The sequence below is a fragment of the Halictus rubicundus genome, chromosome 3 (assembly GCF_050948215.1).
Source record: "Halictus rubicundus isolate RS-2024b chromosome 3, iyHalRubi1_principal, whole genome shotgun sequence".
Classification (NCBI taxonomy): Eukaryota; Metazoa; Arthropoda; class Insecta; order Hymenoptera; family Halictidae; genus Halictus; species Halictus rubicundus.
The window spans coordinates 7,205,233-7,231,974 of NC_135151.1; the positions used below are offsets into that span (position 1 = coordinate 7,205,233).

The 26,742-nt window shown below is 42.9% G+C and overlaps 2 protein-coding genes across 5 annotated transcripts in view; one reads left to right on the forward strand and one right to left on the reverse strand.

Moving 5' to 3' along the window:
- Positions 1 to 324: 324 nt before the first annotated feature.
- LOC143352531 (mitochondrial amidoxime reducing component 2) lies at positions 325 to 10,657 on the forward strand. Its single transcript, XM_076785110.1, has 5 exons — positions 325 to 569; positions 5,917 to 6,215; positions 8,650 to 8,928; positions 9,044 to 9,321; positions 9,946 to 10,657. The coding sequence occupies exons 1-5, from the start codon at positions 566 to 568 to the stop codon at positions 10,106 to 10,108; spliced, it is 1,023 nt and encodes a 340-aa protein (XP_076641225.1). The 5' UTR covers positions 325 to 565; the 3' UTR covers positions 10,109 to 10,657.
- Positions 10,658 to 10,715: 58 nt separating this feature from the next.
- Positions 10,716 to 26,742, reverse strand: part of LOC143352538 (uncharacterized) — a 28,779-nt gene continuing 12,752 nt past the window's right edge. The window contains exons 4-7 of one of the 4 annotated variants that reach the window (XM_076785127.1): positions 26,140 to 26,385; positions 23,040 to 23,252; positions 19,173 to 19,322; positions 10,716 to 12,791 (exon numbers count right to left, since the gene is read on the reverse strand). In XM_076785127.1, coding sequence (XP_076641242.1) covers positions 12,726 to 12,791; positions 19,173 to 19,322; positions 23,040 to 23,252; positions 26,140 to 26,385 — 675 coding nt within the window. In that variant the 3' untranslated portion in view covers positions 10,716 to 12,725. Of the gene's footprint in view, positions 12,792 to 19,172; positions 19,323 to 22,744; positions 23,253 to 26,139; positions 26,386 to 26,742 lie in introns of those variants that run through there. The other 3 variants (XM_076785125.1, XM_076785124.1, XM_076785123.1) reach the window with 3 other exon arrangements.

Sequence of the window (26,742 nt, forward strand, 5' to 3'; positions counted from 1 at the left end):
AAACATATTAATAAAGAAAATAAATTTCTATTTCACTCGAATTTGTTGTAATTCAGGTAGAAAATGTTTAATTTTCCATAAAGATCCGCAGTCTACTCATCATAAAATAACTTGGAGACCTCACGACGTTGCAAGGCCCTAACTATAGCAACACTATAGGCCTACCTCTGAGACCTTTTGTGGCCTGACCTATGGCCTGACAAATGATAAAATGACCCCAAATCATTGATGCCAAATGGTCCCTTTAAATCAAGCGCTATGTTAGCGGTTCAAGCTGGGTGCGCATGTCGGCTGCAGTCCAATTCACAGCAGTCTTCAGGGTTCCGATGCTGCGTGCAGTTTCGAGGGCTCCTCACACGTGGCTAGGCTTGGCTAGGCTGCCGTCAGTGCACCGACTGCTCTTACTATAAGGGGGGGAGGATCTAGCAGAACGTAAGCGTGTATAGATAACGGTGTCTTCGTCGCGAGGAAGAGAAGCGGTCGCGTGAACCGGCGAAGCCTACATCAGTCTGAACCGCACGATCGTCCGATTCGCTTCTCGACCGTCTTCTCCACGGCCTTTGCCATGGGTAAGTATCACCATTCGCCCGCTAACCGACATCAGCTTGCCTCAACATAACGTAAATGATGTATATACGAATCCATTGAACTTTGCCCCTACAGCCACCGCGTGTCGGTTCTATGTCAAGGACGCTCTAATCGTTTCCATTCGACGACTTTTACGACCATAACTGCGCTTTTTGCCAATCACGTGTTCACCTCGCGCGAATAAGTAATTATTTCTTGTTCGTCTGCTACCAACTTCGCGAAAACATTTACCGATTGTGAGAAACGCTACGGTCTTGCCAAATTGTCTGCGTCCATTTCTAAATACTCGAGTAAACTAGATTTTTATTTCATCTCATCGTAATTGCAAGTAGCTACGCATTAATATCACGGTATCCTTCAATTTCTTGAAGCTTCGTAATTTCAAGTGGCTGCACGTTAATATATCATCGTATCCTTCAATTCTTCTGACGTTTTCGGTGTCTTATGGTTCGCATGCTCGTTTCTGAATTAGATCTATCCGAATGCGTTTGTAAAGTCGACTGTGGCGTCGATTGCGGAGAACATTGTTATCTTTTAGTAATTGCGTAATCCTTTTTTTCTCGCACGACGACTGAAGCTGACGCGACAGTCGTTACAGCACGTTTAATTGGCGCGAGGAGGTGCTGTCCCAGCATCCTCGTTAGAATGATTTGCGTGTTTGTCCGCCGCCCGGGGAGCAACGCCCGTGTGGTATTGATTCCACGCGTGAAGGTCTGTTCTGTCACATCGGACCCTTTCCCCCAACGCGATTTCCCTTCTTTCCACGACACGCGCTAAAGAAAAAAATCGAATCGATGCCGGCGAAGGGAACAATGCACCCTTGGTTACTTATTAGGTTACAATGCACCCTTGGTTACTTATCCAATATTTAACGGCGGACGAACAGACAGAGGTAGTCACGCGTCCTCTAGACCTCCCAGAACACTGTGCAAAGGTGAAAATATTTTTGTTTTGAACGTAACTGAGAATTATGTCATTTGTTTGCCTCGACGATACCAGACGAATAGAGTATTAGTAAACATTGGACATTATAGCCGACTTTAGACGTTCTTACCTTGTTTTAGGTTCTGTGAATACAGGGTTACTCATAATTAGTGTCGCGGAGGATGTAGATAGTCATGGAATTGTTTTCTGTCGAGATACAATTGAAATAGAACATTTATTTGAACTCGTGTGCTTTTGAATTTTTGTTTGTTCATTGTGTCTGTTTATTGTTTCTTATTTTTATTTATCGGAATTATAGACAATATTGACGACAATTACGTATTCTGTGCGTAGAAAATATTTTTCAGTCATCAATTTCTGTTAAACAATTTTAAACGCGCTCAGATGCGTGCGAAGATCAGCGGAAGTGGAAAGGGACATCATAAGTAAAAATTACAATTCCTAGTAACTATTTTAGAAGAGCTCAGAAGCATGCGAATAATCATAGAAGTGGAAAGGGCAGCCGGTGATCAGATGCACCTGCAAAAGTTACAATTAAAAAATACATGTTTTTCGATTATCCATTCTTGTTGAATAATTTTGGCGGAGTTCAGGGGCTCTTAGAGTGTGCGGATGTTAATGGAAGTAGAAATGGCCAGCAGTGATTAGACGTTCCTCAGTGCTAGGTGGAGTTTCAGTGTCGTATTTTCAAAATGGATACTCTGCGTGAAAAGTCTTCATTTTTACCAATTTTTCGACAACAACAACGAGTTTACTCACAAGCCACAAAAATATTTTTAAAAAATCTAATCCAACAATTTGTGTTGGGGTTATTATTCTTCTTCTAGGTATAGTACGATCGTTGAAAATCCTTTTAACAGGCTTCGAACAGATGTTTTCGAGAGGACTGCTGGATCATGGGGAAAATTTGAGGCACGATCGACGGAAAACGGGGAAACGCGATGACCTATCGACATTTTCGAAAGTGCACGCACCTCTTTAGCCTACTTTCCCGCGACGGTATCGTCGATACGGGACATTTTAACACGAACAAATTGTGCAAGTCGTCCCGACGCGCGACGTGTCTCGGTATTCCGTTACCCTACACGCGTTGCGTTTTCTAGCGAGACGAAAGGATGTCGCTACCAGTTTCAATTATCGATAATAACATTATTTCAGCTCAATCCAGTTCGGTCATATAAAACCGATCTGCTGTCGATCGTTCGATCATTAACGTCCGCTCTAATCCTCCGAACAATTTCCTTGCCATAAAAACAGTGTTGAACTTGAATTCCGACACAGTTTCCCGCATCTCTCTTACGATATCCGCGACCGTAAGCATTTTTTATCATCCTACTCTTTTCAAAGATATTTTTTATCTCACTGTGAGATAAATCTATCTCCCGTTAATCTTATAATCATCGGCAACAAGCTCTACCGCTCTAAAACACCGTTCATTATCGCATTCTGTTTAAAGGTGTTCATTATCTGAACGTACTCATTATCACTGGTGATACCGGTGACCCCCACGACTCCGTTCATGTCAAGGAGTGGAAAGTACACGTTGCAAGATCCGATATCTCATTTGTTACACCAATCTCCATCTCAAAATACCAGAACACATTGACCATTCGCATTCTCAAAGTCTGAAAGGTGATCGTTTGTCCGAGTGACGTTACGGTTCGGAAATACATCTTCACGGTTGAGAAACTCTAACGGCGACGATGGTCTGAGGATGATCGACGATCATCAGATTCCCCGAGTCATGAGCGTCAGTTGTAGTGTCCATTCATTCCGCTGATGCCTATTCGCGCAGCTAGGATTCCAGGAGCGCAGACGTAAAAAAACGTTCACGCTCTGGTTGACACCGGGTTTAGGTAGTGACGAAAGCCTGGTGTGCAGCGTTCAGGAACAAGGAACTCGGTCTAGGGGGTCTCCTTTTGTCTCTGTTCCTCGGCCGGCCGCTTCGCCGGCGATTTGCATTGCAGATCGGTCGATCTCCTGTTTGCGCGCGTTCGCCCGATAACTTCTCTCTCGCTGGTTGTGCGAATTGCGATGAATGGAACGAGGATCTCTCATTTGCACGGACTCCGTCGTTTTCACCACTGTCTTAACCCTTCTAGAACAGCTAGGACCCATTGAAAAGCATCGGGGACTAAAACGGCACGCTTGGGGCGTATTTGAGAATTATAGCCAAGGGTAGTCACGTGACTTTTGCAGAGCCAGCAGGTCGGTAACTGCTGTATAATTTCCGTTCACAGCCTTCAGCCACTGACTTAAGATCCGTCTTGGTTTTGATCCAACGGGTCTTAAGTCTGTGACTAAACTTGTCACATTTTTTACTCTGTATTATCGATATTATGAATTCTGACGCCAGAAACCTGCTTCAAGTTTTTGGCTTTATTTCGCAGAGAATCAAGACAAAATATAGCTGAATTTGTAGCTGGAGATATTTTCTAGCGCCCGCTACTCTCGATTTCATCCAGAAAACTCATCCAATGGCATAAAAATGCTTGGATTCTACGGCGTGCGCATCGTCAATTTTTGGCCTACTTCTAACGCTTATATTACCAAATATCTGCATAATCTCGTCAGCTCATGAGCAGCTCGCGCTAGATTGAACCTTCCTCTTTCGAATGAGCCCTTTCCAAGCGAAAAATATTCTCATATAAGGACCGAAAAGTCGAGGCACGTAAAACCATTTTTCGCCTGTTTTTGTCGGTAACGTGGTCACTCTACCTTATCGCGAATCTACGGAGTCTTGGCTCTTAATTTCATTATTTTAGGAGATGTTTTTGACGATTTTGTTAACACGGTTTAATGAAGATCTTGTTTGAAAACTTCTCTAGACACCGTCTTAAACCTCTTGGTGTAATTTGAAACAATAGAGCGCATCGGAGAACAAAATGGCACTCTTGGACATTATTCAACCCTAACCAGATGCTCTTGACGATTTGCTGACAGCCATACGGTCAAATTTCTTCAAATGCTTCCGCGTATTACACATTTTTCTAATGTAAAAGTTATTTATTAAATGCGTTCAGAAATATGAGAAAGAATACTATATAACGATTTTTAAGTGAGTTTTACATTACTATGGTGACTAATCGACTACATAATTAATCAATGGCGTTGCAGTGCATCAACTCTCACAGGACATCACTTGGGTCCATTTCGACCCACCCTGGCAGACCTCGTACCCAAACATTCTAATTTTGCTCCAGGTGCTTTAATTACGCAAAAAACCATTTACTGTTGGCATCGAAAGAAACAAAAATCGTTATGTTCTTTTGCATAATTTTGAATATATTTAATGTTTCTGCCGAAGCTAACAGTAAACGGTTTACTGCGTAATTTAAACTGATGGAAAATTATTATGTTTGGGTACAAGGTGTATCTTGTGAGGGTTAATCAGGGTTATGAGGGTCTTATGAGGGTAGTCAGGGTTTTTGGTAATTTTATGTGGAACACAATACAGTGTGTGGTTTTATCTGATGGAATATAAGTATGTGATCATGTAATAGGCACAATAATAATATTAGTATCGCTATCGTGTTCATTTAAGATAAAGAAAGGACGCAAGTAGATAGGAGTAGTAAGAGACAAGATAACGACTTGTATGACCAAAGATTACATCGATTGCTCTTAATTATTGGAACTGAGATAGAATTTGCTGAATAATTAAAGATGCTCGTTTTTGCATGAAGATCATTTTTATTCGTTTCACGGATGACGATCTTCTGACGTTTTGAAAAGAATGTTCAGACGAATGTACATATGTACTTTATTTATTAATTATTATTCCGTAAAAGACGATCGTACCAGAATAAACTTGGATTCATAGTGCTTGAAGCGTGTCATTCGTAGAAAAGAGACGTTGCAAAATGTACCATTTTCGAGAAAAAACAAGTCCTCAATTTCCCACCTGCTATGTCCTACCTAAACGTATTAGGAAAAAAACGAACCATGTACTGCGAAAGTAGATGTTTCCAGCATTAAAACGAACCCAAGTTTATCGTCGTACGATTCTTCTTTATAAAATTATAACAATTTGAATATCCACAATTGTTCGCGAATCAAAAATTCTACTTACTTACGTATTAAATACTTACGTTATAAGTACTTACGTATTAAGTACTTACGTACTATACTTACTAAATACTCACTGTATTTAGTACTTAAGTATGTTTTGGTGCCACTGTATAGTAATCGGCCGAACCGCACTGCTCCATAATGTTCATATTGCAACCATCGCGAGGCCAGAATTCAGATACGAGCGTTATCATCGCGAAGCCGGTTTTATCTAGGCTCCCGATCGTAATCCTAACTGAATGGTCTCGCAGCGAACCGTTTCGCATGGTCGCTTGACCGTTGAGAATTAATCGGTGAACCTTTCACGAGCAGACCGAACGCGGCTGACGTACATGTCGGCTGTCGCGGTTGGTGCCGGGACGGTGGTCGTCTTCCTTTGGTGGTGGTGGACCAAGAACCAAAAGGATCGTCCACCCTCGCAATGGCGAAAAGTAGGCGAGCTGAGCGACCTGATCGCGTTCCCAGTCAAATCGCTCGGACCTGTAAAATTGAACACCATGGAGTGCACGAAACTTGGCCTGAAGTCCGGTTGGATGAGAGACAGAACCCTAATGGTCATCGACCTAAATGGACACTTCGTCACTGCCAGACAGTGGCCGCGAATGGTCCTGGTAAGAAACGTACACTTTTCACCCTAATTGTCCTTTCCAGGTTTCTAGAATTTTATTCAATCGTCATTGAATAAATGAGAGACTGGTCTTTATTATAATTAGACTGAAAATTTGTATGCAAAATAAAAATTGTCTCCTTCAATTTCTAGACCAGCGCTGAATAAAAATGTGATTTTCTTAATAATTTTAGAACCATGAAAAGAACACATAAATATTTTAAAGGATCAAATTAAATTTGAAGATACAAAAATATATAAATATAAAATATAATATGAAAATTAAATATAAAAATAAGGCAATATAAAAATTGCCTTAATTGCAAGAGATAACAGAGAAATGAAAGTGTTCTTCTTGTCTTAATAATTTTATATAAAATGATCAATAAAAATGAAAATTTGTGTAATGACAGATGTACCTAAAGTCGAGATTCACCGTTCTCTTTATGACCAGAGAGTTCATTCATGAAACTGCATTTCATTCATAATTTCTTGAACGCAAGACGGTTAACGAAAGGAAGCTGATTTCTCTAGTGCTTGAAAATCAATGTCTAATGTGTGTCGATGTTTTCCCAATGAGATATCATTTTAAACCCCAGTGTCGGACACGCAACGTGCGACTAGGTTTGTCGGAAACACGTCCGGAACGTTGATTAAGATCTAATTGCCTCGTAGAGTAGAAAGGTAATTGATACGAGTCACTTTCTAGGGAAATCGGGAATCGTTTAAGAATCCTTTCACGCGAGATTCTCCGAAGTTACCATAGGTCGATAAGCTCTCATAACATTTTTGTCTAATTTAGACTCCGATAAAATCGCTTTTACCAAACAATCACTTTATTGCTTAATCTATGCAACCATATTTGCCATGTTCTGTTAAGTGGATTGAGATGCCAGGAGAGAAGAACGATTTTATGATCTTTACGATGGGCATTGAAACGAGGCCAGAGAATAATTACAGCTTTCGAGCCGGTGATCGAGGCATCAATAAATTTAATTATCTATGAAACTTATCTCTATGCGAAATGGTTCCCTTTTACAACGAAAACCGTGTTCTATAAAACACACAATTACCGTGAAAGCGGATCAGAAAGGGATCGATGCGAGATCGTCCGACTGAGCCATTCTTTTCTTTTCTTTTCTTTTCTTTTCTTTTCTATTCTTTTCTTCGGCGTTGTCTTCATGGACTGATAAAACCCGAAAGCTATACTTCGAGCAATCGGTAGCCAAAGCTGCTGGATTCAGGAAACCACGGACTTTTATAATCGGAATTAACGAGCCGTTCCACCGTCGTGAAATCCCGTAGAAATTAACCGCCGGCGCGAAACGGAAATAATTAATTCCACGTTGTTTTTGCCTCGGGGCGCGCGTTCGTTTTTTATCGACCGTTAAAAAAAGGTTGATTTTACACGAGGTCTTTACTGTAGTTTTAAAAGAAACGATCAATTCAGAATTAATCTGAAGTACAGTCTCTCGTTGTTACAGATTAATGTGCCTCTTGAAATTAAATTAACACGGTGGTAAAATGTTAAGATGCTAGAAAGATAGATGATGTGAGAGTTGATTTGGTAAACTCCTTCATTGAAACCTAAAGTCTAAGTGAGGGAACAATTTTATCAACGATCGTCGATGCAGAATTAATTTAACATAATAGTCTCTCATTTTTCTAGACCGATTTGCTTCTTAATATGAAATTAACGCGGCGGTAAAAGATCAAGATGATGGGAAGACGTGTAGACAATTGGTTTTGTAAATTCCTTCATTGAAAACGAAAGAGTAAGTAAGCGGACAATTTTGTCAGTGAAAAATGTGTGAAATTGACACGAGAGAGATGAGTGAGAGTACGAATAATCACTGATTTGTTTCGCATGATTTACTAGCAATTTAATATTCCATTTCTAAAGCATTTTCTGTGTTTATTTCCAATTTAATACGTACTGGGACAATTTTATCAGTGAGAAAATTTTAAAAGATGACAGAAGGAACAAGTAGAAATGCTAATAGTCACTGGACTATTTCGTGTAATTTACCAGTAATTTAATACTCCATTTCTAAAGTGGTTCCTAAAGTCCCCAAAGCATTTTCTGTGTTTATTTCCAATTTAATACGTACTGGGACAATTTTATCAGTAAGAAAATTTTAAAAGATGACAGAAGGAACAAGTAGAAATGCTAATAGTCACTGGACTATTTCGTGTAATTTACCAGTAATCTAATACTCCATTTCTAAAGTGGTTCCTAAAGTCCCCAAAGCATTTTCTGTGTTTATTTCCAATTTAATACGTACTGGGACAATTTTATCAGTAAGAAAATTTTAAAAGTTGACACAAGGAACAAGTAATAATAGTCAGTGGACTACATAGACATTAATTTGTGTGTGCAATTTTAATTTGTTTCGTCGGTGAGAATTTCAATGATGCTGATCTCCAATTTCTTCAAGGTGTCACCAAGTGTGTCCGGATCGGTCCTCACGCTCTCAGCTCCAGGAATGATGCCAGTGGCCATCGACCTGTCACGGATACAAGGCAAAGGTTTTCCGGTAGCCGTTTGGGGAACACCTGTCGCAGCTTGCGACTGCGGCGAAGAAGCGGCCAGGTGGCTGTCTAGATTCATTCTTATGGAAGACACAGGTTTCAGACTGGTCTACTATCCATTGCCGGGACCAACGAGGGATCTTCGACAGAAGAACAAGAAGTTCGATATGACACGCGACGACACCGTGAGTTTATAGCACACTTTGTTACCCAGGTGGTTGTAACGCTTTAGCTACCAGGAGCATGCTAATTAGTCTCTTAACGACCAGACTATGCATACAAAGTTTTCATTTTAATCAGGGAGCCTTCCCGGACGAATCGAGCTACTGTTTAATAAATGAGGCATCGGTGGCTGATTTGAACACCAGATTGGACGATCCAGTCAATCCTGACCAGTTTCGACCAAATTTTGTTGTAAAAGGAGCACTTCCTTACGAAGAGGATGGTTGGCGCTGGGTGAAGATAGGCAACCTGACGTTCAAGAACGTGATGCCTTGCACCAGATGTATCCTGACTGTCGTCAACCCCGAGACTGGGGTTAAGCATCCGAATGTGGAGCCACTGAAAACACTAAAAACGTACGTCCTCGAACTTAATATATTCAGCATTTCCTAGAATCCTAATTCCTTTTCTGCTTTTCGTGTTGTTCCGCCATATAAATTCTACAGTTTCGTAAGAGTTCAAAAATCACAAATTTTGAACTTTGTTTTATGTAATCCTGCATATTTTGGCGAGAAAATGCCGAATATCCATGTTTCGGCTCCGCTCGTTACGCGACGCGCGACGGTCGCTATATTCCAACATGGCGGCGCCCTTACCTGTCAAAAACACTGAAAACTACACATCTTTACACACGGACTTTTGAAGTAGTGATAAAAATTGAAGTTAACAATTTCTGGATTCCTGAGGAACAGTTTAACCGAGTTCTTTCTCTCTTTACTAATTTTAATAAGTTGAAAATTATACATTAATGTTTCTAAATTCTCTGAATCTTTTCACTATTTTAAATGGAATCTGTCCATTTTTAGCCTAGAATCATAAAACCCACATGTCTATCATCATCCCAGGAACATACCTGTCCTGAATTTGTATAAAAATTCATTATTATTTCTACAAAAACAACAAATTAATTAATAAATGTTCGGGCACAATGAATTTCATTTTTATATCGAGTGATTAATAAAGTACCAATTACCTTCCAGGTACAGGCAAGTTGTGGACCCAAACCTCCGGTACACCTTCGGCGAGAGTCCAGTGATGGGATTCCATTTAGGCCTAAGAGGTCGACCAGGCAGCATACGAGTAGGCGACCCAGTGTACGTCGGTGTCCCTGAGGATCAGCCACCATTGATTTCACCACCCTAGCTACACCGATGGGCTTCCTGCGAAGACGAACATTTCGTCTTCGAGGAAGCTCGTGCCTCCTCGCGCGAAGGCACTACAACCGCGAAACCCGCGGACGATACGTAACAAAAGGCCTAACCGAAGCAACGTGTGTCAATTTCGCTGGCCTAACGATGATCGTGGCCCACAAACCCGGTGATTATAGTCGTTCAAGTGATTAGATTTAAGCAGTCGCTCGCGATAACCATTTTGTAAGGTCTTTGTTCCAATCACATGGCAATTGATAGAATTAAGCATGCAAGAGTCGTGTACTATGACTTGAAAAACCTGATAGACGCCTGATATTGGTAACAATGTCGTCGACAATGCTACCAATGTTAGGTATGTCGAGGAAACATTCATCGGAAGAGTAATTAATCGGGAACCGTACCTCGAGTGTATTTTTGCTAAACATCAGCCGTGGATCTTGGAATCGGCTTTGTTGTTGTTGAAGCAACAACGTTCTGTCGTCTGTCTGTTTATATTTGTATCGAATACAAGCTAAAAATTAATAAATTATTGTCGAAGAAGGATGATTTTTGTGAGATGGTAGGGGGTTGGTGATGAAGAGAGAGAGAAAGAGAGGGAGTTTTATGACAATAATATTTATTTATTTACACTACACTATAACAGGGACGATTTACATTCGATAGATTATGCGTTCAATTCGAGGATCAACACAACTGGACGGATACCGAACGAATGGCGTTTTCTTATCGCGCTTTCCGATGAGGAAAGTGCGAAAAGAGAATGGCGACGTTCTGGGCTCGAGTCGAGTACGATGAACGGTAAATGACACGCCTAATTTCTCGGGATTCGCAACCCCTGACGCTGGAATCGACTAACAATTTATACAATGAATTTTCTAGGAGGTACCTCCGACTCGCACATTTGTTCACATATTCTTTCTCAAGCTACCACATAATAGAAAACGAAAATTATTGTGTAATGATTGCTTGCTAATCTGCATCTTCAGCTACAAAAATTAATTCTCTTATGTGATATAGTAAGCTAACAACGAAATTTGTGATCTTTCTTTGAATAGATTGAAAAATTGCTGAACGTTGCAAAATATTATTCATTCAAATGGACCATGCTTAAAGATTGATAATGCTCCAGTGTCTCTAATTAATTTTATTTGCAAAACACGAAGGTAGAGAATATAGTTGTTTAACCGCACGATTGCTTAAACCAAATTTCATACACAAACCAAAGAAGCAATTACTGTGACAAACACTTTAACATTAATTGTTTTAAATTTATGAGCTTGTTCAGTCCAATTGAATTTATTTTTATGAGCAATAATGTGAGTCGAGGCACATGGTTAATAATTCTGGAAGAAAGAGTTCGAAGCGAGTCGTTCGACTCTAGTCATTTGGTTCCAGCGTCGATGGAAGTCGCACAATTTCCGATTGACACTTCCAGAATTCACAACTCGACGAAATTTCCGAGTGCACCGCAGTCGACGCTCTTAGCAACCCTTATAGAAGCAACAGACAAGGAAACAAGGGCTGCTAATACAAAGTGGGGGGTAGAAACAATCAATGCTTGGCACTGTTGCATTCCGGGAGTAGCTATGTACAAGTCCGCTCGAGTTTCTTCTTGGCTTGACGCGATTCGACGGAATTGAGCACCGACAAAATGATGCGCCTCGCGCTTTTCGCAACTCTCTGTTCAGAAACGTCCGGAAAAATCAATATACATTATCAACATTCCAAGATTCTCAACATTGAAGTGCATAAAAACAAATTCGGAATATACTCTCCTCTCTTACTTTCGTATTAACGATGATCAATCAACGGCAGCTTATGTATGTCGCTTCTTCATGTCTGTCCAGCGATTGCTCTGCAATGAATGTACCAATCAGAGTGATCAGAAGTGATTTCAATCAGAACCTTTTGCATCTCTGCATTGTTTATGCTGTGAATTTCCTTGTATAATTTTTGAAAAGTCAACTATTTGCGATGCTCAGGCTAGTTGGAAGACTGTACACTGTACGGACAGTATCGAGCTGTTTTCACGCTTACTTGCAACAACATTGAGAACCTCCGGCAATATATATTATTCGCCTAAACGTCCCGTTACAAAACTCAATCGCGCGAGAAATAACCGTTTCCGCGTTGCGCGAGCGCGATTTCTTGCGGCGGTCGTCGAATCTAAGTATTTAAACGCTATATGTATAATCGACGGTTATCGATCGTGACTCGAAGAACCAGGGATCGCGTGGATTAAAGGGAGGACGAATCGGGGTTGGAAGAAAAGAGATGATGTTTCACGGAAACGTTGGAAGACGATGTAAATGGAAGGAGAAGCTGAGGAGGACGGAAAAGAACGAGAGGGGGCAGGGTCTTGCGTGAATGTCGAACATGAAGTCGCGAGGTTCCGCTTCACGAGGACGAGACGGCCATCGACGAGACACAAAGGACCTCGGGGACAAGGGGGCAACACGCCGATTATGCCACGGCCACGTTGCCAAACGTCGTACCCGTGTTCCTGCGACGATCACGGCTCGGTTATGGCTCCCACGTGGCCCCACCACGTCAGGACCGTCGAGAATCTTGTCTTGTACTTCCTCACCCTAGTCCTTCCGCGCCGAGTTCTAGATGATCGAGGTGATCAGTCTCGCCTTGAAGTTGACGATGCGCTCGCTCGTTGCTGCCAGGCGCTGCGAATCACAATACATTCATTATTTATTTGTTAACCGATCGAGTTTGGGATTCGATAGAATCCTTCAAGACATACAGATTTCTGTTTATAGTAGGTTTCATTTTAGGAAAGGCTGTACTATTACAGAATTACAGTTCCTGAAGAGCAACCGCTTTCTGCGCCTTCCAAAAATATGTTAGAAAATTAACATTATTTATGGAATGGTCTGATATGACCTTATCGGAGTGCAACTCAACACGTCGAACGCTGACCGGAGCTCTGAAATTACTTAGAAACGACTGTCACAAAGTGAATGCTGAAATTACCTAGATTATAGTGCAAGGTGAGTATTTCATTAGCAAGTAACTAACAATCGCCGTTAGTGGCTATAAATGAAATAGTTGAAACTCGTGTGAAATGCATACAATTCTCGTGACACAGTTAACGCGACGAACTTTAATTACTCGCGTGGGGTTATGACAATTCTGATGCCTTCACAGTGGTGACCGAGAAAAATAAAGTATTAGTTTAGAACTCTGCACAAATTGAGGTCTCGGTGGCTGAGGGTTAAGTGTGCAACATTGTTTAGACTATTAAAGTAAAATGTTTGCTGTCTAGTCCAATTCGAGATCAAGAACGAGCGAAAGGTGCTCCACGTTCGGATTCCTCAGAATTGTTCGCCTCTTTTTCTCCGTTCTTTCCTTCTAGGAAAAAAAGGACGGCTGTTTTCCGCGCGAAGAAATTTTGCAACGCTTTCGAGAGGTCGGTCGCCGCTTTCGACTCTTCTTATTCGCGAGAAAGAGGGAGAGAGAGAGAGAGAGAGGTTTCTCCTGGTTAAAGAAAAACGATCAACGATTGACGTGGTCGTTCGCACGGGACCAACGATCAACGAGATCGTTTTGCTCGGACCCGGAGTCTGTGACGGAGTTTCCGATTTTCGACGTCGGACAGGAATTCCCTGTGATGCACCAAGCGTGAACGCTTTCCAGCCGATGCACTCTTCTTGCGGCGAAGGTTGCGCATAATGAGCAGGATAAGCGTCCGTGATCAGCCTGATTCAGGCTCGTCTTCCAGCAGAAATCTCGAGATTATTATATTGAGTGATTCATGAATCAATCTTCTATTAGCTCTTCCAATAGTCGAGCTGTCTCTAATCGTTTAACATATTGACGCCGCTTTGTATTCTTCAAACGGGACTAGGAAATTTTTACAACGAAATACAAAGTAATTTCTGGTTTGTACGAAAGTACATGACTTGTTTTGTACTGATTCACTTTTGTTTGAAACGCTGATTTAGGAAGACATTCGAAACACCTTTATCTTTCTGGGAAGTATAAAGTAAGATTGATTATAGCGCGCCTTTCGAAAAAAGAAACCCAATTACACTGCTTGTCATAATCGTTGCCTATGTTCCTTTCTTGTAAAAAGACAGGCTATAGTAATCGATCACAACAACAAATTTTCCTGAATCTTGTTTTCCATTTTCAGATTGACTGTTTTACGAACGAACAACGATGTCAATCCTCGAGTAAATATTTTTCAAATAACACTGAATCAAACACTTTCATCGAACAATTTTAGTAGAGACATCAAACAAATCCGATCAAATATATGCTTACGAGTCATAACACTTTGAAGCGTCTTGTTTCGATCGTTCCATCGTCAATGAAGTTATTTAATAACAACGCGGAAAAACGTTGCCGAGTAACAATCCGCGAGCTGCTAGTTAGCAGACGGAATTTTAGTTCTTCGCATTATCTTTTTCCTTCGGCTTTCCTCGAAGCAATTCTCGAGTCGAAAGTCGCTGAAAAATCTGGTCACAGTCGAGCACACCGCGGACGTCGCGAGTCCGATCGATCAATTAGACGACCGAGGCTCGAAAGTTGGAGCCGCGAATCATGCGATTTTTCCTCGGGGGATACGTCGTTTTTCTGGTGTCGTGAGAGAGAATTGCCGGGTGAATTGCGACGGGTACACGTGCGATCAACGCCCTCGGAACCAGAAACGCAATTCCGCGAGCGCGTTTTAGCGATCGGTCTCGCTTTCGTTGAGAGACCATGAAGCGAGAACTGCTGCCGAGCTTATGCTTACACTGCGGGAATGCTAATTATTTAATTGCGTAGACCTGACTTCACGTTTCGAGGCCCGGCAGACTCTTTAACCGATTCATCTGTAGTCTGTCCGATACATTATTTTACTTAAAAGTTGAATGTAATCAGTCTTCTCCAGAAAATGGAAAAAACGAAACGGAAGAATGTGGCTACATTCATGAATAGAATTTAGTTATATCCTTCAGTGATTAAATGTCCTGAATCTTTTCCAGAAAATGCAAATATTCGTAATCAAAAGTTGTGGCTATATTCATGAATAGAATTTTAGTTAAATCCGTCGGGGATTAAATTTAACGAATCTTCTCCTGAAAATGCCAAAATATGTAACTAAAGATGTGGCTACATTTATGAATAGAATTTTAGTTAAATCCGTCACTGATTAAATTTAATGAATCTTCTCCTGATAATGCCAAAATACGTAACGAAAAGTGTGACTACATTCTTGAATGGCATTTATATAACAAGATAGGAAATGATGATTGTAATACGTTGAACTTTTAACAAAATAGGAATTGATGAGCGAAATATAGTGGTTCTATTAACAAGACAGGAGATCGTTTAAAATCCTACGGTCTTAAAAATCGGTTACTTGTAGTTTTTTCAAAAAGGAACATGCTGAATAAGAGAACCTTTACGAATAAATATGAATACTTTGCATCTTTCTGAATCGTCTACCATAGCTCAACATTCTTCACCTGCTTGACTAAAGTTCACCAACTCGTCGAGACCTTTCTGAATGAATGTAAACATTATTTTACACCTGTGCACCTTCATTTAATATTCTATACTAATTTATCAACGAATATACCTAAAGTATTATTTTGTATCTGTTTAAATCGTGCACCCTAGTTTAACATTTCTCATCTACACCTAACCCAGACTTTCATCAACGAATACGAAGTATTATTTTGCGTCTTTCCGAATCGTACAACCCGATTCAACATTGTCTGCCAACACTAATGAAATTCAAAAGAGAAAAACCGTGAAAATTATTTTTCCTTCTGTACGGATTTCAATAAATCACGGGCATCAAAGATGAACGGCCCTGTACTCGTCCAGTGAACGCAACAAACGCGTTCAGAGAGTATGTCGAATCCATTTCTGCCCGGGCATACACTCTCCGCTAAAAGTTTCACGCACGTAGCGATCTAACGACGAACAGTTTCGAAAACGTTGGATCTAGCCGATCCCGGCGATCGATCGGCTGTTCACGAATTTTGAGGAAGAGGTGGTCAGAGCCGTGCCCCTGGCTGTATCGCGTGCCAGGTGGCAGGTAGCGGCTGCTTGCATAAGTCAGCCGGGCAAATGGACGAGCTATTTCATAGAGAAAGTCGCTTACATTTTTGCTTTCCATCGATCCCGACGGGGGCCGCTTGCGTAATCCGGCCGGTTTTATATATCTGGAACGACAACGCGGCTCGATCGCGCGACTTTCGGCAAAATCTCGATCCAGCCTGCGAATCTGAATCCGACTTCGCGAATCTCTGTCGAAATCTACGTGTCCCCTAACCTAGCCCAGGCCAAACCGGTTTTGTTAGCGCGTAGATACTCGTTCCACGGCGAGTTCGATCTAACGACCTGCCGCTGATAATTTCGCAAAATTTCCACGCGACCTTTGGTCGACGAAAAGCATAACTCACGACAGAACACTTTCTCGATTTAGAGTCGTAACCAGGCGTCTCCGATTTTCTAGACTTATCTGAATCCACCGTGGCACTAAATTCACAAATCCGCTATGGCACCGTCGTAAATTTACTTAATGTCCTCGTCCGAGAGATCTTGGAAATTTTATCGTAGTTTAGGGTGACGTGGATCGATAGAGGATCACGATTGTGACTAGATTTGATCTCGAGGACTTTCCGAGTTAGAGCTCCACCTGGGACATTTAGGAAAGTTCCTAGCTCCTAGCCAGTATGCTATGTAGACATTTTGCTGGAGCAAATTGCTTCGAAAGTGTGCACACAGTCTCGTTCAAGATTAAATGAATTTAAACGACGTCCGAAAGATAGAAACTGAGATCTTCAAGAACTCAGTGGAAAATATTTTTCAAAATGTAGGACTGAATTTGTTGTGTTCTTTTTATTATAAGAAACATAGTCTTCCTTTTCATTATCAAATCGTCCTTTTAGAATTCCATTTCAACATTTGTTCTGTCTTCTAGCTAGACACTTTCCAAACCTATAATTACTACGATTTCATATTACAACATAACTACGCTCGCCATTGCAAAATCAAACTTTCTGTTAAACCAACACAGCAAGTCCCATCTCGCTCACGATCCATCGAAATAATCTCTACGATCAAAAAGATTGTCTAAGCTCTCACGACAACCGACGCGTGTGTTACGTATGTATAGTATGCGTTACGTATGTATTATAAGGAAATCGAATCGTTCAGAAATTCATTCGCCATTTCGCAAGTGTCTGACGAAATTCCTGGAATTTCATCGAGGAGCCACGCGAAGAAACTATGGCGGCCCCCGAGTCAAATTTCAACCTGTCGACACGGAGAGTAACCGTTTCGTATCTAGAATAACGGAAGAGAAATTCGACTACCTTGATCGCCTAAATAAACAACGTAAGTCAACAGCTTAACGATTCGGGCACGCAGGTGAAACTTTCTTGCGCGATTACGTCCGCGAAAACGCCGCGAGGATCTCTGCGGGGGTGGTCGTCGTCGATCGTTGCGTGGACGATACGTTTTGCATAACGATCCCGTTGTGGCGATCGAGCTCGCGATCGTTTTCACCGTGACAATAATCGCACGAATGATCCAGACACGCGAAATGAAACTCGGCTGAGCGTGGCTTTCGGCTCGAATTCTGGTGGCGGCGGCTAGAAATCGATTATGCGAGCGGGGGGCGCCAGAAAATCGAATGATTTCGTTACGACACGATCGCGATCGCTTTCCTCGGGGTTTTTCCGCGCCGGGGAGCAACGCGGCATTAAACCAGCATCATAAATCGCGTGCCCCGAAGTTACGCCAACTTCCGTCTCTCCTCGAAGCCATGATTTTCCAGGAGGAGCAACTCCTAGGAAGACGCTCCCGTTTCGCTCATCGTTTTCGTTTGCGTAATCGATCCGAAGTGAAAACACATTGCGCTATCCGGACCATAAATCCGCGGTCGTAATAGCGATCAGAGTGATTGCTGTGATACAGCGTGTCTCGGATGAGAATTATGCCGCTGCGCCGACGCGACGTGCCGGGTCGAGGAGTTATGTGAAACGGCGACTGCGAGCTTTTTATTGCACACTTCGAGCTAACGGCTGATGAAAGATGCAGTAACTCGATTGGGTCGCCCGCGTTTGAAAGGGAGGATGCTTAACACGTTAAATGCTAGAAATCGATTCCAGAGATTCTTACAAAATCAGTGTAATTTAATGAATGAAACCGAAACTAGAAATTTAAAATGTGTTATAGGGGATGCTGTCCTAACCCTTTTGAATTCTAAAGATCCTAATCAATTTCGGTTTATCTGGATATGTCACAATAAAAATGAATTTCTAAACCTAATCAAAGATCACTGTCAGTCATATGTGACTGTCGTGGCAGTTAACGTGTTAAAAAGTATTTAGGCAAACGATTCTCTAGTGCAATATCATTTTGAAACTTGGTCACCGGATCTTATATGTATTTTTACATCGAAAATAGTAAGTATACTTCAGAAATAGTAAAATATCAAGTATCAAAAGAAGCAGAATAGACTCTAGAAGTGTCACTAGACTGTGGATTTGATGCGTTTACAACACAAATGAGTAGGTATAATCTAAAACAGTAGGAAGATTAACCTCTTAACTACCGTACGCCACTATAGTGGTTTCCGCGGAAAGCATCAGTTTGAACGGTACGAACCACTATAGTGGCTTTTGCGCCATCCGCGGCCAGGCGCGCCGTCCCTGGGAGACGGAGTTGCGGACGAGCGCGCCGTACTGGGAGAGAGAGTCGCGGACGAGCGCGACGTGCTTAAGAGGTTAAAATAATTTAAGAACATCGATGTGCTATGTTCTACTTGTTAAAATTGTTACAGAAAGAATGGCGCGTCTCTTGCAATTGATGCAGACAATGTCTACTTCGCATAAAAGTCCGCAGTCTGATAAAATCGCAAATATTAGAACCGGATGGAAAATGACGATGTACGAACAAGAACTTAACAAAATCCTGCATACGCATCGAAAATACGAAACTGCAATCGCCACAGACGAAAGAGTGGCCCCAGTGTGTCACCGATGAAAAATACTTTGAATTCCCACTAGAAGAAATTAAATCGAAAAATGAAAGAAAGTACTCACGAGGATGAGATCTTGAATGAGATTCGATATTCCCCTGTTGGCAATGACGAAGAGCCTTGTGACCGGTCCAGGCACCGCTTCCGGCGCATCCTCCGCTTTCCCAGCAATCGCTGCTCCTCCGCTGGCTTGGCTTCCGCTACCGGCCACCAGCTGTAAAGAACCATAGCCTCCGGTTAGTCCCGACACCGTTCAGGTGAAGGTGAACAGCCGAGAGTAGACCCGGTCTTCGTCTCGATTGATCTCCGATCGATCCGTTCCATGAACGCGCGTGCTCTCGCTCTACTTCGCATCTATCAGGCACGGTCGTTCGAGAGAAAAATAAAACGGGGAACAGTAACAAAAGTTGCAGAGTGTGTAGCAGCTCCACGTCCAGGCTCCAGCGCTCCCGACACTACGGTGCTATTACATCCTGAATCCTACTTGCGGCTACGATCCATCGATCTTGCTGCTACGATCCTTACGTGCGCTCCTTCGGCTCGTGACATTGTTTCGTGGTCGATCTAGGCTGTCCATACTTATTGAACAATTTTCGTCGATACTGTAAGACTAGGTATCAGGGAAAATTGTCTTTGATTCTTCTATAACTTCGATCATTTCGATTGCAGTATGGACAGCCTACAGGTGCATCAAGACTAGATATACATTTACCAAGACCCAGAGATACGATACATTACTGTGACAACTATAGCAGCATGACGCACGCTGTTTGATACCTACCTGGCCTAAACGGGGTCGTCATAGACTGGTTTTGGAGCAGCTAAACGTACGTCAATTTGCTATGAATATTTCCTGCGCGGTCGCAAACGATTCAGCTCCGTGAACAACGCTCGAATATATTCAAGTCCGAAAGTATTGCTTGTTTTCTGGACGATTAGGGGACTTGGGGAGCTGAATCATGCGCCGACACAGCATCGTTCGGTGCGTGTTCCAGCAGCAACGAGTCAAAACTACACAGCTACGCCGCTAAGATGTATATACGGTGCAATGGACGAGTACGAGATCACAACAACGAGAGAATCGGCAATCGATCAATGGCTGCCCTGAGAGATTCCGAGTCGAATCGGCCGGGATGTCCAAGTTGTGCCTCGTCAGCCGAAAGTTGTTCGCATTTAGGTTGCCGGTGGTTGTCGGTGTCGCGTCGGGACCGTTGGCCGGGTGGAACGATTGGAAAAAGAGGTGGTTCGGATCGTTTAGGCGGACTTGGGGGGCTGCTGCATACTTGGCGCGGTTCAACTGGTTAATCTTTACCGGGAGGACGGTTAGTGGACTGATGATCGGTATTAGGTCACCTCGCGACGAGTCACCGAGAGCTAACTGCTGTTCACTGTTCTCGAAACGGTCGATCTTTCGCGTGGACCTCGGAAGTTCGTTTCAGAATTTGGTTGTTCGTGTATCAGTTTTGGGAACACCAACACGAACACCAGCTTAGGAATACTGTTCGTTCATAAAATATTTTTAAGTCACGCTATATAATCAATCGAACAACTAAAATACAGTGATTTCTCTATATATGTCGCCAAGACCTGGATGATAAATGTCGCGGAATTATCCCCACTACCGCGGAGTATACCCACGAAGCTCGACAGGCCTCGGACACCGAGTGTAAACATAACACGGCTCGGGTTAGATCACCTAGACGATACACGACGTTGACATATATCGAGAATTCACTGTACTTGTATTTGATAATATCGACCAGGAACTTGCACTTCGTTCGGCTTTCAGAATGCAGTAACTTGTTCATGAAATACTTTTAAGCCATGCTGAATCGTCGATCAATGGACTAAAATATTTTTCTTTGATAATATCAGTCGGTAACTTGCATTTCAGAAAATCTGAACTGAGAACGTTAAAGAAAAGCAAGATAAATTTCACAATATTTTCAACTTCAACTTTATTGTATACAACGAGTCCTAGAGTCTCATACGTCTCATGTCTCGTTGATATCATATACGTTGGCTCGAATCATTAATGTTCCTCTAACGAAACAGTAACACTAAAAATATTTGATGTCTCTTTCGCAAACAAGAAACTTTCACTATGCTTTTAAAAATAGCGAATCGAAGATGTTTCTGTATACTTAAGATAAGCAAGGATGATTGAGACGAGAGAGATTCCGAAGCAATAGTTGCGAAACACAGAGCTGTCAGATTGTGCAAATATTTTGGACCGTCAATAGACACAGTGACACGTTGTTTCAATGCTGTGTGTTCTATGTTTCAGCAGGCTGGTTTATTATAATTTTGTGTTTCTCGGACCGTCTTGTCCTAACGACTAATGTATTAGCACTCAGGTAGAAAAAGCAGTGTCTCTTCGGTGACTCGTCAAGAACGCAGACGAAGGTTGATTAGTGACAACACTGGATCACGAAACCTGGCGCACACTATGACCGCGGGATCGAAAACATAATGCGTCGCGATGACCGCGCGCCAGGTTCTCGCGCGAAATCATTTTCGCTCGCTTCAAGAGTTTTCCAGTCCTTCGACGAACTTTTCCATTCGCAGACGATCGAAAGCGTAGAGAACCTGGCGCGCGCAGTCCATGCACAAACAAGGCGAAGGAGAACAAAGAGAATAGGACGAAGAAGAAGAGAAGACGAAGACGAAGAACAGATGAGAGACAGGGGTATCAGGCAAAACGAGAAAGACAAACAAAAAGAAAAGGAAGGAATGCTCGCGGGTTCGTTGTTAAACAAACGGAAGGCGGAAAAGTAAATGAAAGAACGTGCAAGGTGTTAACCACGTGCGAGGAATACGTCGTGCAAATCAAACACAGCCGGGTGCAGCTAGTACGCTAGTATGCACACGGGTGCATCGAGCTGTTCAGGACGCGACCCGTAGTTTGCAAATGCGAATTACTTCGTTTCGAGGAACCACCCCGAGAGAAATGACAATCTTTATCGTAATAGAGTGCCCCCTAACGCGACGCTACGGAGGAATTACAGTATCCGCCAATCTTGATAATAGGCCTTCGACAGAAATTGTGGCAGACCTCAAAGACAAGGACAAACTAATTTCCACAACCCCTGACATTTAGACCTGCCCCTTGATGCGACGTTATGGAGGGAACCGCAAAATAAACGATAATCTTGATTGTAGACTTTCAAGAAAAATTCTGTAGACCTCGTAGACAAAGTTATACTAATTTTCACAACCCCTGACATCTTCTATACCTGGTCCCTCGATACCCACCCCGAGATAAATAACAATTTGGATCAGTGGCTTTCAAGAAACATTGTGACAAACTTCAAAAGCAAAGAAAAACTAATCTCCTTCAATCCCTGACATTTACGTCCACCCTCTCACGCGACGTAACGGGAGGGAAAGACAGTACCCAGCTAAAAGCAAACGACATCCTCGCCTAAACCCTTCAATCAACTCTGCAAGGACCTCGAAAGAAGTATTCGCAACCGGAAGCCCCCGTGTGAGTGAAAGGAAGCAGAAACGTAGAGTCTACGAGAAAGAGAGAAGAAGAATAAGAAGAAGGAGAAGAAGAAGAAGAAGAAGAAGAAGCAAGATGAACCCTTCTGCTGCCAACGGGCCCATCTGTCTGCCCCAGGTGTTTATGGGAAAACTGTCAAGGGCCGATTTGATTCCTTCGAGAGAACGTAACCATCAAATCGGTCCTGGCAATTTTAGCATATCCCACCAATCTGGCAGCAAGAGAGTTGAAGTGAAAGAAGCCAGAATAAACGAAGATCCGTCGAGGCTCGATCTCGTCGATCCTCCGTCGGAATAGAATGGTGTTCCAACCGAGGATCTGGAGACGTCAGGAGCCCGTTCCGGTCCCGTTCACCAGGAGATAAGTGATAAGTGATAAGTGCAGTCGGCAGTGTCCGTTCGGCTCTGCTCGGAAGGATTGGCGTACCGGTGGTAGGTTGCCGGCTCCTGACGCGGCCGGTGCGTTGCTCGAGGATCCCGTCGTGGAGGAACCAGCTGGAGCAGCTGGGGCAGCAGGGGCGGCATCTTGGGGAGCCGGGCCCAAGTCCCGGGAGGCGCTTAAGCCGAGCCCTAGGCTCTGCGTACCTGCCACCACGCGGTACACCGTGCCCGCCGCTCTTGCCGCCCCGTCGGCCGCTTGCTAAACGAGAACAGAGACGAGAACTTTCGTTTACTGATCCGCTCCTGGGTTGTAGCCTGACTTTTTGTGTGTTTTGCTTTGTCATTGACTGTTTCGGGGTGTTAGATCATGCTCTCGTGCTGATCGGCCGATCGCACCGCATCCCCCCGCGTCGTCACCGGGCCCTGAAAACCGGCTGAAAAACCGTTATAGTCGATGGACATCACGCTTGTCTTCTGCATTCGGTCGCCTTCCTACGCCATCTTACTGCTTCATCGTACATTTTCATCGGATTATTAATATTCGGTGTTCTATTTGGGGGGGGGTCGTTAGTTTTGCTGCTTTTCTTGAGTGAAAAGTGGATGGTCGAGGGTTTAGAACAGATTCAAGCCACTTTTGATTAGCATAGGGACCTTCGAATACACGAAACCTTATTCAATACTGTGACTACAAGTTTGTCAGTTTGTGGGGAACTAAACGGCTTCTTTGCAGCACGATATCCTGAAATGTTATCGTTACCTCGTCGTGAACTGACCCTTCAGGCTACATTTCATTCAAAGGATCATCGAGTATCCTCATTGATTGAGGATCGTTAATTTCGCTACTTTTTCTTGAGTGAAAAGTGGATGGCCGTGGGTTTAGAACAGATTCAAGCAACTTTCCATGACAAAGGGATCCTTGAACACGCGAAACCTTATTCAATACTGTGACTACAAGTTTGTCCGTGTCTGTCCGCGCCTCACAAGAAGTCTCGCGGGACGGCACAAGGTCAAAGGGGGCACGTTGACGAACCAGTAGGCCAATGCTTAGGCTTTGACGTCACACGCTACGTAGCACGTGCAACCGCTGTAGCCAATGGACCAGCTAGAGGCGTGCCCCTTCCACGCTGACCAATCAGCCCCGCATTCCTTTCACGAGACTTCTTGCGCGGCACGCACAGTAGTTTCTTTGCGGAACGCTACCCTAAAATGTTGTCAATACCTTGTCGCGAACTGACCTCTTATGCTACATTTCATTCAAGGTATCGAGAGACCATTAACCCCTTGCACTACTATTTATTTTGTGATTATAACGATTAGAGATACTTCACCGTTCTGAATTTCATAGAAAAAGAAAAGATAGTTTATATTATTATATGCCTATGTTTTCTCCAAAGGATATATATATATATCAACTACAACAAAATAAAATTTTATCTCGGTTCGAAGGAATTTAATAACATACACGTTTATTAGACTCTGTTCAGAATCTTCATCACGAGTCCGACTCGCTATTGTAGGGCAAGGGGTTAAGAATCCAAAACCTGACCTATTCGAAAGTAACCTCCAAAAGTGCATCGTAGAAAATTTTGGCTCTTGACACAAAGGTCAAATAATGAAGGATGAAGTTTGGAATTTAAAGAATGAAGTTTAACGTTGCTAAGCCTAGACTGGTCTTCGCCATGAGCCTCGACGATTTTTCGAGAGGAGATCGATCCAATGAGCCCCGCGACGTTAAGAGAACGCACAGTAGATTTCTGGCTCTATAAAAGGCCACCGTCCACGGACCAGTTTCGACTCGAATGGACCAGCCGCATTGCCGTGCATGCAGCTGCAGCAAACATTCGTGGACAATGAATCGCCGTGGACTTTATCCGAGCAACCCGTTCCCGTTGAATAAAACAGGAGAAATCTCTAATAATCTTCGCGTTATTATTGTGGAAACAGGATTCCGAACGCGTTCTGCGTTGTCCCGATTACTTTCTAGGACCGACTCTCCCGTTGTTGCTTTCGTTAGGGCAATTAAGAGTGTCTCATTGAAATTAGAACAAATCAGATTCCAGACACATCGGTTTTCTTCGGAGAGATTCTTATCAAATTTTTATCGCGAAAGTCTGAACTTCTTCGGCGAGTAGCGTAGCGCTTTTCTTGCGGTTCAAGAGGTAAAAAGTTGCACCTTTGGCTCGATAATTGTCCGCGAGGTCGGGTCGCGGCTAGGTCAGGAACCTTGGGACGTCAGGCGATCGGTACACGGCTCGGCAATTCGGTCCAAGACTTTCACCGGCGGCTCGAGTAGGCGCCCTTGCCGTTCCGTGCCAGCCTCTTACTTGAATATTGAACGATCTACCGATCTAGTCGAGCGTCACCGATCTTTGTCGCAGAGCTGTGCTTCGCTATCGTTCGTTTCCTTTTCCTTTTTTCCAGGCCGAGGGGAAAGGGCGTGCGTTAGGTGAACCGTGCGATCAACGATCAACGCGGTTGTCACGTGTAACCTAGACGATGGAACCTACATCCATTCTATGAATTTTTCCCATTTTTTGTAGTCAGTTTTTCTGAGCAAGTTAACCTAGTTACGAATACGAGGGAATTGCAATTGCAAACTTTGAAATGATTCACCAGAAAATTCGAAGTATGGTATGTCTTTTGTTTGAACAATTATTACTTCTTGAAAATACTATTTTCTGTTAATTGTAGGTCAAACATTAACTGTATCTTTACGCGCTGTTGCAGTGAAGCAATTGTGAGGAACGTCCTAGTCAACGAACGATATAGAACCATATTTTTATATGATAAAAAAGTGTAACAAAAATACGCGCAAAGTTTCAGATCCGTTAATTGCATTTGTTTCTCGTAAAGAAAACGAAACTTATTGGTAGCTTTGGGGCCAAGAAAATGAAATCCCCTCCTCAGAGACAGTAAACATAAATTATGCACAAGTTCGTCATCCACTAGATAAGTGGATGAAGCCTTTAGTATTCTGGGTCGACATAGACCCAGGATGAAGTAGGATAGTTGCAATTACTTCTACTTTAAGGAAACGTATTTTTCGAAGGTTTTCGAAGATTTTCGAAGGTTTCTCCACTTTTCACTCAACGCTCGCCAAAAAATCGAACGAAATCGCGTATTCTCCACGATTGCGGAAAACTCACCCTGATTATATCGAAGAGGAAGTTGCCGGAGCCAGCGCCGCTTCCGGAACCACCAGAGGAACCGCCAAATCCGAAGTTCAAGAACCTCTTGTTCCTGTTCTCGTCATCTTCAGTTTCCACCTCGTCCAACGGTGTTAACGGCGCCGCGTCGCTGGGCACCTCGTCCGCGAATTGCACTTTGACCTCGTTGTTCTGCGACTCTGCTGCCACCTCGTTCACTCTGTCCTCCGCTTCCGGGTTCACGTCCTGCAAACAGAAGTTCCACGATCGATCTCCTCGTACCTCTTCCCGGATCGCTACCGATCGATCGCCAGGAATAAAACTTCTTCGAGAGGAACTTGTGCGAAAATCGTGGTACGAATCGGTCAAGAAAGTTGTTCAAGGTTCATAGTAAGCAGAAAAGTTGGCATTACGTACCTAATTTCAGAATCCACCTTTCCTTTGTATGTTAAAGTGAAAGGAATGTAATTTTAATTATTTTACAGAACTTTCTACTTTGAACGTTATATTCTCATAATTATTTTATTACCTCTTAGCAGGTGCAATTTTATGCATTTGGACGGTTGTACAGCCAAGAAAGAATAAAATAAGCATAGCCAATAA

Bases quoted from the DNA above. Each gene is read 5' to 3' on its own strand.
- LOC143352531 (XM_076785110.1), top strand. The intron at 6,216-8,649 runs GTAAGAAACGTA...AATTTCTTCAAG, and splicing joins AGTGGCCGCGAATGGTCCTG to GTGTCACCAAGTGTGTCCGG. The intron at 9,322-9,945 runs GTACGTCCTCGA...ATTACCTTCCAG, and splicing joins CCACTGAAAACACTAAAAAC to GTACAGGCAAGTTGTGGACC.